This window comes from Triturus cristatus, chromosome 12 (assembly GCF_964204655.1).
Source record: "Triturus cristatus chromosome 12, aTriCri1.1, whole genome shotgun sequence".
In the NCBI taxonomy this organism is placed as follows: Eukaryota; Metazoa; Chordata; class Amphibia; order Caudata; family Salamandridae; genus Triturus; species Triturus cristatus.
In genome coordinates, this window is record NC_140595.1 from 752,297,775 (window position 1) to 752,312,723 (window position 14,949).

The 14,949-nt window shown below is 44.1% G+C and overlaps 1 protein-coding gene across 1 annotated transcript in view; it reads left to right on the plus strand.

Moving 5' to 3' along the window:
- Window positions 1-14,949, plus strand: part of LOC146782698 (extracellular calcium-sensing receptor-like) — a 186,567-nt gene that overhangs the window by 83,643 nt on the left and 87,975 nt on the right. Inside the window, 2 exon segments of the mRNA XM_085637189.1 lie at window positions 8,256-8,483; window positions 11,190-11,313. Coding sequence (XP_085493315.1) covers window positions 8,256-8,483; window positions 11,190-11,313 — 352 coding nt within the window.

Genomic DNA, 14,949 nt, shown 5'->3' on the forward strand with positions numbered 1-14,949 from the left:
TCACCAGAAAACAGAGAAACAAAGGTATAAAACAAGAGACAGGGGCAGTGTAGAAAAACCCTGACCCCCTAGGCCTGCTCAGGGGGTCCCAAAAGGACCCCCAGGGCCAAAAAAAGACTTTTTGTTTTTATTTTGGCGCGTTTGCACAGTGGTGCAGGGAGGGGGCAGGCCTGACATAGCAAGTGTGTAAACGCACCCCCTGGCACATTGTAAATTGGGGGATTAAGTCCCCTTCAATCCTGAGGGTCCTTGGGGGCGAACTAGCCCACCAGGTACCTCCAGTGTGCGCCAGGGAGCTGCCTTGCAGAGAGGTCTTGATAAGCCACGCCCTTTTTTACACCCCTGTGCAACGCAGCTCTGTGGCGCTTACTGGAGGTAGCTGGTGGGCTAGTTGGCCACCAGGGACCCTCAGGACTCAAGGGGATGTAATTCCCCAATTTACAATGCTCCAGGGGGTGCACTTGCACATTGGTGCAGGGAGGGGGTGCGGCCTGATGTGACAAGTGTGCAAACGCGCCCTGTGGCGAGCTTTAAGTTGGGGGATTAAGTCCCCTTGAATCCTGAGAGTCCCTGGGGGCCAACTAGACCACCAGGTACCTCTAGTAAGCACCAGGGAGCTGCGTTGCAGAGAGGTGGTCCAAGGCCATGCCCCCTTTTTTCACCACTCTTCAACGCTGCTCTGTGGCGCTTACTAGAGGTACTTGGTGGGCTAGTTGGCCCCCAGGAAACCTCAGGATTCAAGGGGAAATAATCCCCCAAATTAAAACCCGCCGGGGGGCGTGTTTGCACAGTGGTGAAGGGAGGGGGCGAGGCCTGATATGACATGTGTGTACTTATGCAATCACTCCGCCAAAACCCAAACATATATAAATTCACCATGTACTCTCCTTGCAGCACTCTAATCATCCAGTCACTACCTATGCACTCATGCAATGACTCATGCACTAACTCATGCACTGCTACAATACCCTGAGCAGTAGCCATGCAGTCCACCCATCGCCCTGTCACTACCCATGCACTCCTCCAATCACCCAGCGATCACCATGTACTTACCCAATCACTCCGCCAAAACCCAGGCACTTATAAATCCACCATGCTCTGTCTTTGCAGTACTCTAATCATCCAATCAGTACCCATGTACTTATGCAATGACCCAGGCACTAACACATGCATTGCTACAATCCTCTGAGCACTACCCATGCAATCCAGCCATCGCCCTGTCAGTACCCATGCACTCTTTCAATCACCCAGCCAGCACCATGTACTTATCCAATCACTCCACCAAAACCCAAGCACTTATAAGTTCACCATGCACTCTCCTTGCAGTACTCTAATCTTCCAGTCAGTACCTATGTACTCATGGAATGACCCAGGCACTAACACATGCACTGCTACAATCCCCTGTGCACTACCCATGCAGACCTCTAACCAACCACACAGTAGTGATTCACTCCTCCAATTATCCAGGTTGTACCCATGCACTCCAGAAATCCCTCTGCCACTACCCATGCACTCCTCAAATCAGCCATCCAGCGTCATGTACTTATCAAATCACTCTGCCAAAAACAAAGCAGTTATAAAATCACCATGCACTGTCCTTGCAGCACTCTAATCATCCAGTCACTACCCATGTACTCATGCAATGACCCAGGCACTAACTCAAGGCAAATACAGAGGAGGTCATGCTAATTACAGGGGTACCCCAACACATAGTGTTCCCTAGTGTATGTAGGTGTTTTTACTGTATTCAAAGTGTCTTTTAGCATAGCACTGGCTCCGGTCCTGGTTAGTCAGATTCAGTTACCACCAGTACCCATCACTAAAACGTTGGGGGCACAGGAGAACTTTCTGCTCCTCTGTTGGATCTTTGTGCACATCTCTTGCTTCTTCCTGCAACTTTCTTCATCTTTCTGGTCTTCTTTTGCCTCTTTCTGGATTTATCTTGCTTCTTTCTGTGCTTTTCTTCCTCTTTCTTCACATGTCCTAACTTTGTAGGCATAGTTAGTAATTAGAATTTAAAAAACAAAATGAAATTCACTGAAAAAAACATAGGTTTCAGGCACGTTATAGTTAGAAATTAGCATTTAAAAAAACATTGATATTCACTGAAAAAACCATAGGTTTCAGGCACATTATAGTTAAAAATTAGCATTTAAAATACCTTAGAAATTCACTGAAAAAACCATAGGTTTCAAAGACGTTATAGTTAGTTGGACATTTCACTCGTACACAACCATAGAAATTCCCCCGCTATGGTTAGTTCAGCTAACTATAACTCGAGCCCCCACAATGCACTGCTGATGACGTCACATATTACATCATTCATGACATGGTCAGTGACATCACTGATGACATCACTGATGACATCTCAAAACCTACAGTATTTTTAGTGAATTTCTAAGGTTTTTTAAATGCTAATTTCTAACTATAACGTGACTGAAACCTATGGTTTTTTCAGTGAGCATATATATACATATGTATATATACGTATATATACACACAATATACACACACACACACACGCACTCACACACATTACCTACTGGTATATGCCAGTAGGCAGTTTAGTTTATGGTTCAGCTGCTGTGTCCCTGGTGAGGCAGTTGTCCCCCATGGACTCTCAGGAATGAAGGGGACTTAATCCCCCAACTTACAATGCTTCCAAGAAGCAAAGCAGTGTTTGCTATGGCAGGGCGGAAGCCATGTTCCAGCCCTGCCATAACAAATGGCAATGTCCCGTGGGTGGGCACCCCGGGACATAGCAGGAGCTGGCCCTGGGAGATCGCTCCAGGAGTGAGGCTGGTCGGCCCCCTCCCATCATGATTGAATCCCTCGGGAGGTGGTGGTCCCCAGGGCAGGGGGTCCACAAAGGACCCCCACCCTTAATTTACAGTTTGCCTCAGGGCGGTGGTGGTCCCCGAGGCTTGGGGAGCCCGCGAGGCACCCCACCCACAATTAAACAAATCCCCGGGGGGGTGGCGGTCCACGGGCTGCGGGGGGCCATGTGCCCCATGCATAATTAAATAATGAAATAAAGCCATGGGGAGGTGGCAGTCCCTGGGGCTTGGTGTGGCCTGGGAGGCCCCCACCCTTAATTACACAAGCCCCGGGGAGGTGGTGGTCCCTGGGGCCGCTTATTTTTTGCCCATTGCCCCCGGGACCTGGCCCACCCGGGGACTTAAGGAAAATGAATCGCGGTAGCCCGCGCCTTTTACAAAAAAAATTCTCTGCCAGATTTGCGCACCCACAGCAAATTCGGACGATTTTTGTTTTAAAAAATGCTTTTTTCGTCCCTGGCGGTCCTTTTGGGACCCTTCCTTGCTTTTTATCCTTTTTTTTACTGTTTTCTTGTGACCCGGTTACTGAGTCACAAGATGGCTGCCAACACATTCTGGTTTGGAGTGTTGTCAGCCAATCAGAATAAAGCCCGTGCCTGAGAGGATTCACGAATCCTACTTGGTGCTCAGATATACATTTCTTTTAATTTCTCAGCAACTAATGAACGGATTTACACCATTTTTAAAAAAGGCACGCTTTCTGGACCAAAACCTACTTTTTTGCCAAATTTGGTGCAATTCCGTTCAGAAGTTGCGGCGTCAGCTTTGTCTAAAGTTCCTATGGAAATTAACATGGGGAAAATGCTTTTTGGGAACCCTCTTTTTTCTCGGCCCCCGCTTGATGAATCACCCCGAAACTTTCAAAACTGGAGCTGTAATGAGTGAACCTTTTGAAATTTCGCGAAGATTCATCAAACGGCGCCAAAGATATTGGCAAAAGGAAAAACACTTTTTGAATAGAAACAAGGTCCTAACTATAACTACCTACTGGTGACCGCCAGTAGGGAATATATTTAAGATTGTTCTGGTGAACTAATTTCAAGCGTCTTGCCACTGGATAATTTGGATTTGAGTTTACCACAGCTCGTAAATGTTGGAGTATTCGATTGAATACTTGGAGTTTAGTACTCCCCACATATCTAAACCCACATGTGCATTCAAGCACATAAACAGCGTGGTCAGTACAACACGTTTAATACCCTTTGATCTTAACAGGAGTGATGCTAAACACTGCAGTATATTCAGTGGTATTTACTCCAAACCTGCAAGATCAACAAGAGCTACACTTAGAAAATCCCGTCTTTGTAGACAACCAAGTGGTTGCTGGGCTGAATTCAGGGCTGCTCTTAACAAATGCATCCCTCATTGAGGGTGCACGCCTGAATGTCAGTGATGGTAATTCGGGTAAAATTTGAGATAGAGTGACATTGGTTAGAATAATCGGCAAGTGTTTATTTATGATCTTCCAAATTTGTTTCTTCTGTCTGCTGTATGCTGTAATCATCCTGATCTCCTGTGGTTTGTCATCATCAATTACCATAGTTGTAATACCTAAAGCTGTTTTGCCTGAAGGAGCACCAAGTCACTCCTCTCTGGTGCGGGTGTTGGCTTTTATAAGGGCTTTTTTTAGGTATTTGATGTTATAGACTTGTGCTACAAAGCGCTGAACTGCCTAATTTTGGCATTGTACTAGGCCACAGTCAGAACTGCTGGTTAGGCAAATTCTTAAAAATTCCCCATAGGGGATACTCCAAATCAGATGCCTGGGGTGGGCACTATTGGCGTGGAGAATAGAGTTCCCTGCCGTGATTTTTCTGTGAAGTTTTGTTTGAATTGTACCACCTTCTATGTAGACTTGTACATCTAGAAATTCTACATCAGTGTTACTGATCTGTGCAGTAAATTTTAAATTGAATTCATTGTTATTGATGGAATTAACAAACTTTTGTGCCCGTCCACACCACACACACATCCTCAATAAATCTCCACCAATGCTTAACATGGGTATCAAACATTATTTTGTGCTGCTGCTTGAGGACATGCTCCTCCCACCAGCCCACATGTAAACATGTGTAGCTGGAAAAGAAGCATGTCCCCATAGCTACCCGTCTCAATTGCTGGTATACATCTCTGTTGAACAGAGAATAGTTGTTCATTAAACACATTTCAATCATTTTTTTAAATAATTCGATTGTGTTCAAACAGGTGTATTGGACGTTGACCCAGGAAGTATTTAACAGCCTCCATACCATCACTATGATGGATACTCGTGTAGAGTGATGTTATGTCCATAACTATTTAATAACAGTCATTGTCCCACTTGACAGGTTGAGCCTTTCTTAAAAACTCACTACTATCTTTGATAAAAGAGGGTAATCCTGATACACATTCTTGTCAAAAAAAGTCCACATATTTAGACATTGGTTCAAGCAAACCTTTCTGTGCCAAAATGATAGGTCTACCTGGAATAGGTGTAACATTCTTGTGGACCTTTGGGATAAAATAAAGGACAGGAATTATAGGGTGTTCATTCTTTAAGAAATTGAATTCATTTTTAGTTAGCGACCCCATATGTTTCCATTGTGCCAGTTCTTTAAATACCATCTCCTTGAAATGTTGCTCTTCTGTAACATGTTGTATCATTTAAGTATCACTTAGCCTCCTCTATATATTGATCTTTGGGCCAGAGCACAATGTTCCCGCCCTTGACTGCTTTGTTGATGACCAGATTGTTGTTATCTTTTAGTTTATGCATGAGGTTAGAATACTGCGCTTCCTGGCTCTTTCTTCGGTAATTCCTATGATTTACAGATCTAGTCAATTTCTTTAACTCTTCAACGACCCGGTCGCTGAATACATCTATTGCGTCCTTCGGCATGACCGGTACAAAGGTAGACACTGGGCGGAAAGGACTGCAACTCGGGCTGCTGCAATCAATGCCCGCCTCCATCAGATCTTACTGTGTAGAGGAGATCTGTTCATTATTCTCATTAGCCAAAGACTGGAGCAGCCTGATAGTACTCTCATCGGGCTCTTGTAGGTTAGGAGAGAAGTCTCTACCAAGTGGTACATTCATTTTGCATCCATTTATATATATATATATATATATATATATATATATATATATATATATATATATATATATATATACATATAGATATATATATTCATTCATTCATTGCTTTATTTCGATCACAAAAGATCATAAAAGAACACAGCACAGTTTACGATAAGAGACAGACAATTGAACATAAATAAGTAAATCATCATGTAAAAGAGTTAAGGTAAAATCACATGAGTTAAGAACAGACTACATCATAAAGTGCTTTTCGTGGGTCTGAGATCGCGGGGCATGTCCAAAGAAGAAAGTTTTTAACAAATTACATGGCGTCTCTATAAAACAGTATTTGAGATCACATAGATTTAGAAAGGTGCAGTGCATCATAAAGTGCATTTCAAACGCTTTATCCATAATAAATTTACATTTTACATTTACATTTACATTTTACATAATGCCTGCCAAAATCTACATAGACCAAAGACCACAACTCTACGAGTGTCAGTACACAGAATTCTTAGGACTTCTAAATAGTGGCCCCTGCCAACTAGCTTGCAAAGTGGTAATATATTTTTTTTCCTCAGAGGTTCATAGTTAGGGCAGAAATGTAAAAGATGAACAATAGATTCTGGGTAGCATTACATGCCGGACAGAGATCATCCATAGGGACATCATTTTGCCACTTTTTGCTAAAACGTTTCGTGGGTATAGTCTTATATCAAAACTTGAAGAATAATTTACAAGCCGTGGGGGAACAATTTCATCTAGTGTTTTCTCAAAACAAGGGACCGATATAGAATAAAAAAATTCAGAGGTCAGTCGGCCCTCTGCTTTAGCCAAAATTTGCAATTATTTTACTTCCCAGAATTTTTCCTTCAGTATCTTTCAAGATATATCTACCAAGCTATCTGGGTCATTCCAAAAGCCCTCCATCCCAAGTTTCCCCAGTAACTCTCTAAGTGATCTAAACCAAGGGATCGAGGTTATTGATGGTGACTTCAATAGATCAAGAAGTGGCTCCCTATCTGGCAAGAATTCATCCACAGTCCACAGCCCATGCCATAAAATGAGTAGTCTATAGCTTAGTTTATGTGCTGGCTGCCTTTGTGCGAGGTCCAGGTATAGTGGCAGCAGCGGGGTGCTTGCAGGTAAATCTACCAAAGATCTAATGAAACAATTCTCAATTGTGGACAAGCATATATATATATTTCAAACGAAACAAAGTGAAAGTGAAGACACCTCACGAGCCCACTGATCCGGTAACAGAAGTTTATTTCTGCATGACAAAAAGACGCTTTTCAACCACATCCATTGTCTTGGTCTTCTATGTATATGTGTGTGACTAAGGCCCAGTGTGAGGTCGAAATGCGTCTTTTTCTTTCTACCAAATAAACACCACGTTTACAATCCTAATCTGGAGTGGCTCATTATTCTATTTACTGTTGAAGTCAAAGTAGGCCTTCATCAACAGTGATCACTCTCTAGTTGGTTTGCCCCGATTAATCTGTCATAATTTCTAAATTTATTGGGGGAAAATGGCAGATAATTGCAAGGGTATGCAGATTTTGTTTGGGTAATCATTAAATCTGTGGGTTATTTCCCTTCCTTAGGAACAACTCAGATACAGGAGTAATTTATTAGATCCAATAAATTGGGATCCAGTGGAGTTAGATTTTATTGGATCCAATAAATATCGTCCCAAACATGGGCATTCATAATGATGTCTATATCTTGGAAGCAGGCCAGTGTATTGTATGAATCATCTTCAAAAAGTAAACTTAAAGCACATATAGGAATCAAATACTTTGTGTCATGTTTCTTTGGGCCACAAACATGCCTAATAACTTGTTTTGAGCTTCTTGGAGGCTATTATGAGATCTTTGGAGGTGTTCAAGTAAACTTCTTTACAATAATGTATCAGGAAAGACCCGTTGATTGCAAATAGTTGACACATCATTTTTTTTGCCAATACATGCCCCTTCTTTCCATGCAGAAACTTAAGGCTCATGATCACAAATGACCCCTAAAGACTATTGCAACTGATTAGAGGGAGGGGAAGAACATTAACACTAGGTCTTGCAGTGGAGCTTTGAAGTCTGCTGTTAGACATGTGCCGAGAGTAGCACTAGAGTTACAGAAGTAATTTAGGGTGCCTCGTGTAGACAGTGGCAAAACTGAACATCAAACGGCCCAAAAACATCAGTCTGTCTGTGGACAGCTAAAGCTTGAGCCTTGTAACTAGTTCTTCCAATTCATGCATGCATAAAACGCTAAAGTGTGAAACAAGAGTAGATTGGGGAAGAAGGTTGACTGACTGTTGCGAGGAAATAATCTAAGATCTTGTGCTTCATTCTTTTCAGCTCCTTCACTATGTAAAGAACGTTCACTTTAAGAACAAAGGTGCCTCTGAGGTGTCTTTCAACCAGTTTGGGGAAGTTCCTGCTCAATATGACATCATCAATTTTCAGCGAAATGCAGATGACATTCTCAGGCATGTGAGAGTAGGCCAATATGACTCCAGTGCTTCTGAGGGACAGACTCTCAGCATCAATACCAGTGCTATCCAGTGGGCATCAGGGGTCACTCAGGTAAGGGTCATACCCAGGCAGCGGCTGATATTTGGGAGTGGAATTTAGGTCCTTATTTAGAGTTTGGTGAAGGGAATATTCAGTTAAAAGATGACAGCTATTCATTAAGGTATATTACAAGTGCCAAAGGCTATAGTACACTTATAAAGGAGCCAGCAGAATTTCCTCCATATTTATGTTTAAACATCCTATCTGGCAAAATCTAAATAAAGCCCATAGGCTTGATGTTGTCTGTCAGCTACAGGGTCAAGACGCAGAATTACATCAATTCATCAATTGTAATGACAGCAGGCAATCTGCATGCAACTTCCATGTGGTGGGGGTAATCTTCTATGCAATTTGGTTTCTGCCTAACATAAAGGGCCTTATTTAGAGTTCGATGGAGCGGCTACTCAGTCAAAAATGTGACGCTGGATATAATTCACTTGCAATATTGCGGAAGATATATGTCATGTTTGTAACGAAGTATCCCATCATCTAAAGTCTAAATCAGGCGCAAAGTCAGTGAAATAAGACATTAAGCATTATATAAGGCCATTGGTGGTCATCCTATTACAAATTGTTACTTCTGTTCCTTTATCACAGACTAATATTTGATTGGCACTGTGCTTTTCACAAATCTTGTGTGCAAATGTTTTGAAAAAGTGCTTTTGCCTTGTCAACATTTTTTTTCTATTCATAAATATTTTATGCTCATCAATTTAGATTTATTGGATGTGATTCTAACCTGGCTAGTTGTGGTGTGCGAATAGTCCATGAAAAAAAAGCACAAATGTTTTTGTGTCCAGAAATGGAACCTTATGCCCACATTATGAGCAGCCGGGTACCTGATTTTTGTACCTGACTCCGCTGAGTCGTAATTTATTGGGTGTAATAAATGCCACCCAATTATTAATTTTTGGGAAATAGCATATGGATTTTGGTTATTTATTGTGCCAAAATCTGCATGTTCCTCATTGCCCTCCATATATATCAACAAGTTTTACCACAAAGCACATAGGCCTTGACTTAACAAAGTATTGTGTTACTCTCGCATCATGCAGGGTGTTGCAAGGGCAAAACATTCTTAAAGTCAGATTAACTAAGCCGTGAAAGGCTTACTTGAGTGGCCCTGCGTTGCTTGGTAAATCTGGAGTAGCACAGGTTACTGCATTGCGTTACTTTGCTCCGGTAGGGAAGTTACTTCGTGGAGCGTAGTTGTTCACAAGTATCCATTCATATTTTTGGGGCATTCCCAGATATACCAAGACAGGTAAACCTGGGAAATGGACCACCAAAACCCCTGCACCAGAGAGCATCAGTGTCTGTGTTAGCACTATGTAGCACACTGTGCATCAGCGCAGTGAGAGAGCAGCAATGTGCTATATGTTGGTAGATATTTATTGGATTACTGTGCTCTCCATTTGACGTAGCACAGCATATCACGGAAATTTGTCTTGCTGCATTGGGCTGCATCAAATATTTAGCAAGTATTGTGTAACAGGTCCCATAGCACATGATAAAGTATTAGGCATGCATGAATTATTCATTGAAACCAACAACATAGTTGCCCCAGGTCCTCCCACCACATCTCAAGTACTAACTATGGTAGAATGGGCATTAAAAGGCTTAAGCAGCAGCTGCATGGGCTTTGGAGTAGGAGGTTAGCTAAAACAGAAGGTATTGTTTGTGCATTACATGCAGTGGCCAGATTTACTAAGAGTTCACTGAACACAGCACATAAAGTAAAGTTGCTGTGCTAAGCTGCGTGAATGAGAGAGGGCAGAACTGCCCCTTCGCTACTAGAAGTGGCGCAGTTCATCTCTGTCCCTACACTGATGCAATTTTGGCTGCCATGTGCCAATGCTGGCATCCTTCCCCCTAACTCCAAGAGGATCTGTATTTTGGTTACCCTATGCTTTAAATCATTTTCCTCTGGTCTGTTTGCTGTACAATGCAGTAAACAAGAAAAAATTAAAAAAACTTGGAGAAATTAAAACATTTTTCCTTGTTACTCCTACCTCAGGTAGGCACAGGATTTTGGTGCAAATGTCTGTCTACAATTATTTGTATATTGGGATTTGTGCCCAAACCCCTGGATGGTTGCATCAAAGCGCTTAGCACAACCACTGGAATGCCTCCTAAACACCCAGTAATGCAAGGAAGTGCATTATGCTGCATATTGTTACTTTGGGATACAATCCAACAGAAATCTTGACTCGCATTGGATTGTAAATCCCACAAGTAGGCTTTGCCTCGGGTCCGCATTGCAAAAGTAAGGCATGTTCGACACAGAGTCTTTGTAAATTTGGGCCACTGCATCTTCCCTAATGCTAAATTCCAACTGCTACTTTGGGAGAAAAGCCAGAATAGGATCTCATTCAGGCACATCCATTTGAGTATCAGTGATTATTCTATGTATGCTTCCACCACATCCACGATGACAAGCATTAGCACTGATTTTGCACATGTTCTCAATCAATTAGTTCAATGCAAATGCTAACATGCAGCTAAGTTAAGGTGCGCCAGAATACTTGGTAATTTGTGCATGAGAAAAATGAGCTTTTCATCCAAATTCTCCATGCAATTTGCATGCCAATGGTATAATGAAGGACTTGGGAGTCTGACTGTCTACATCCATCAAGATTTCCTGATATATTGTTTACATTTGTTCAATATTTCTTCTCAGTACTCTCTTGCAGGATTGTGTTTATTCATATATTGCAGATTCCTTCCTCGGTGTGCACTAAGAGCTGCTCTCCTGGGTTTAGGAAAGCTGAGATGGAAGGAGAGCCTCTCTGCTGCTTCCTGTGTGTCCAATGCCCTCAGGGTGAGATCTCCAACCAAACTGGTAAGTGGATCACCAGCTTCTTTCATGACCCAAAAAGTGAAATTCCCCAGACCTTCGAGAAACATGCCCCAGCTGCTCTAATCTAAGCAATGATGACAGTTTTTTTTTTGATTGAATGAAAGGTAGGTGTGTAAGGAGAAAATAAAAGGGACACAGCTTCATATCCTTACACAAGTAATTAAAAGCCATAAGCTGCAGTCAAGAAAGAAATACATATTCTTGGAAGCATCTGAACTAACAGATTAAAATTACTTTCATAGTAAAAAGGTAATTTCATTGCATGAGTTCCACATTTTTGTGAAAAAAATACCTACCTTGTTGCAGGGATTCTGCTCATGTACAGAACTATGCACAGGAAACCAGGACCTCAGTGAATTGTGGTGTACCAAAAAACTCACCTCAGTACCCAGAAGCCCTATCCGACTAGCATCAGTGTCTCATTCGTTCTCCGTATCATTTTGAAGTTACCAATGATTAGACAACCCAGAACAAGCAACTTAGAGTACTCTTAGGAATGGTGGGAATCAGAAACACATTTTCGTTATTATTCTCATATCAGTCCACAACAAGAGTAATCAGAGACACCGAAAAGTTTAAAATGTTTATTTTTAACTACGTGCTCTAAGGTGCAGTACTTTGGCTAATATAAGCAGACACATGATTAAAAATAAAACCATCAGCATTGTTACAATACCATAGAAAATGAAGGGAGAAATCATATTAAAAATGATAGTGGAAAACAAGTCCTATAATACTTTGAGAACCACCCTCCCTTGGCTAGTTAACTAGTTTTATAAACTAATAGAAGGTCTCTAGGTTTGAATGGGGAACCCCATGCCTCAAAGATCAGCTTAGGTGAATCACATCACAGGATCAGCTCTGCTCTTTGTGTCTGGAAAGGTTTTCTCCAAGTGTCTGAACCATGCATGCAAATGCAATATTAAAGGCACCCGAGTTTCAGATATTTGCAGCTGTGTGCGTGTTGTGTCTAGAGCATGGGCCAATCAACCTAAATTCAACAGCATACATTGTTATTTGACCTTGACGGCTTCTGCACACAGTGTTTAGACTAAGGTCACAGGGCACGTCTAGGGATGTGAACAACAGACCGTTCTCATGTGAAGAAAAAGCAAGAAAGCAGTTTTACTCGTAATAACAGCTACCTGTAGTGTTGTGTGCAAAAAGCAGCAAAGTGGCAAGATGACGTTTTAGCTTCTAAAGCGCTTATGCTAATATAGCAATGTGTGCACACAAAACCCTGTCTCCACCACAACCTAGGCCAATACTAGAATCTGCATTACTAGTATACATCTGATGGCGAGTACATTTTTTTGTGTGTTTTATTTTTGTCCTCATTTTGTGCAATAAGTGAGATATGAAAAGGCATTGGAGCCCTCTCTTCAGAACTTTGCCAGCAGGATTCTTTCCTGAATCCAAGGTGGGGCAACAAGCATTCTTGTTTTATCTTGAGGGCACTTCTTATCATCTCCAAATCCAATGGGAAGTTTCCTCGTGCCTCCTCCAGGGTAAAGTCACGGAATTTGATTATTCTTTTATTGCGATATGAATAATCATTGGACATTCCACAGCCCCTCTAGATACCCATTCCTTAAAACCTGCTTCTGTCCCATATCTCCCAATTAAGGTGCCAATTACGATCCGGTAAAAAAATTCCCCGTGCGACTCGTATCCGGTCTTTTTACCGTACGAATCGTACAAGTGCCGTACGAACTGGCAATCACGATTCGCATGGGAAAAAGTCCATACGAACCGCATCGGGAATCTTTCCCCACACGTCCTCGGGTCGGAAAATGTGTCCGACACGTCCTCGGACGATTTACCGTACAAATGTGAAAGGTGAAGTCCGACCGAGGAATCACGATCCATCCCGTGCGTCCGATCTCACAACCGTATGGAAAAAACACCGTCCGCACCGAACTCCCATAGCAACCATGGAGACATGTGCCCGCATACGCGCCCAACACTCCCCCCCGCCCCCGTACGTCCGACACGTACCCCCCGTGTATGTACACCCACACCCGTGTATGTACACCCCTGTATGTTCGAGTCGTACCCCCACCCCTGTACGTGTCGTACCACCGTCTATGTACACCCCAGTACGTTCGAGTCCTACCCCCACCCCTGTACGTGTTGTCCCACCGTCTATGTACACCCCTGTACGTTCCAGTCCTACCCCCACCCCTGTACGTGTCGTACCACCGTGTACCCACACCCCTGTACGTTCCAGTTGTACCCCCACCCCTGTACGTGTCGTACCACCGTGTACCCACACCCCTGTATGTTCCAGTCCTACCCCCACCCCTGTACGTGTCGTACCCCCGTGTACCTACACCCCTGTACGTTTGAGTCCTACCCCCACCCCTGTACGTGTCGTACCCCCGTGTACCTACACCCCTGTACGTTCCAGTCCTACCCCCACCCCTGTACGTGTCGTACCACCGTCTATGTACACCCCAGTACGTTCCAGTCGTACCCCCACCCCTGTACGTGTCGTACCACCGTCTATGTACACCCCAGTACGTTCCAGTCCTACCCCCACCCCTGTACGTGTCGTACCACCGTCTATGTACACCCCAGTACGTTCCAGTCATACCCCCACCCCTGTACGTGTCGTACCACCGTCTATGTACACCCCAGTACGTTCCAGTCGTACCCCCACCCCTGTACGTGTCGTACCCCCGTGTACCTACACCCCAGTACGTTCCAGTCGTACCCCCACCCCTGTACGTGTCGTACCACCGTCTATGTACACCCCAGTACGTTCGAGTCCTACCCCCACCCCTGTACGTGTCGTACCACCGTCTATGTACACCCCAGTACGTTCGAGTCCTACCCCCACCCCTGTACGTGTTGTCCCACCGTCTATGTAGACCCCTGTACGTTCCAGTCCTACCCCCACCCCTGTACGTGTCGTACCACCGTGTACCCACACCCCTGTACGTTTCAGTCGTACCCCCACCCCTGTACGTGTCGTACCACCGTGTACCCACACCCCTGTACGTTCCAGTCCTACCCCCACCCCTGTACGTGTCGTACCCCCGTGTACCTACACCCCTGTACGTTCGAGTCCTACCCCCACCCCTGTACGTGTCGTACCCCCGTGTACCTACACCCCTGTACGTTCCAGTCCTACCCCCACCCCTGTACGTGTCGTACCACCGTCTATGTACACCCCAGTACGTTCCAGTCATACCCCCACCCCTGTACGTGTCGTACCACCGTCTATGTACACCCCAGTACGTTCCAGTCCTACCCCCACCCCTGTACGTGTCGTACCACCGTCTATGTACACCCCAGTACGTTCCAGTCGTACCCCCACCCCTGTACGTGTTGTACCACCGTCTATGTACACCCCAGTACGTTCTAGTCGTACCCCCACCCCTGTACGTGTCGTACCCCCGTGTACCTACACCCCAGTACGTTCCAGTCGTACCCCCACCCCTGTACGTGTCGTACCACCGTCTATGTACACCCCAGTACGTTCGAGTCCTACCCCCATCCCTGTACGTGTCGTACCACCGTCTATGTACACCCCAGTACGTTCCAGTCCTACCCCCACCCCTGTACGTGTTGTCCCACCGTCTATGTACACCCCTGTACGTTCCAGTCCTACCC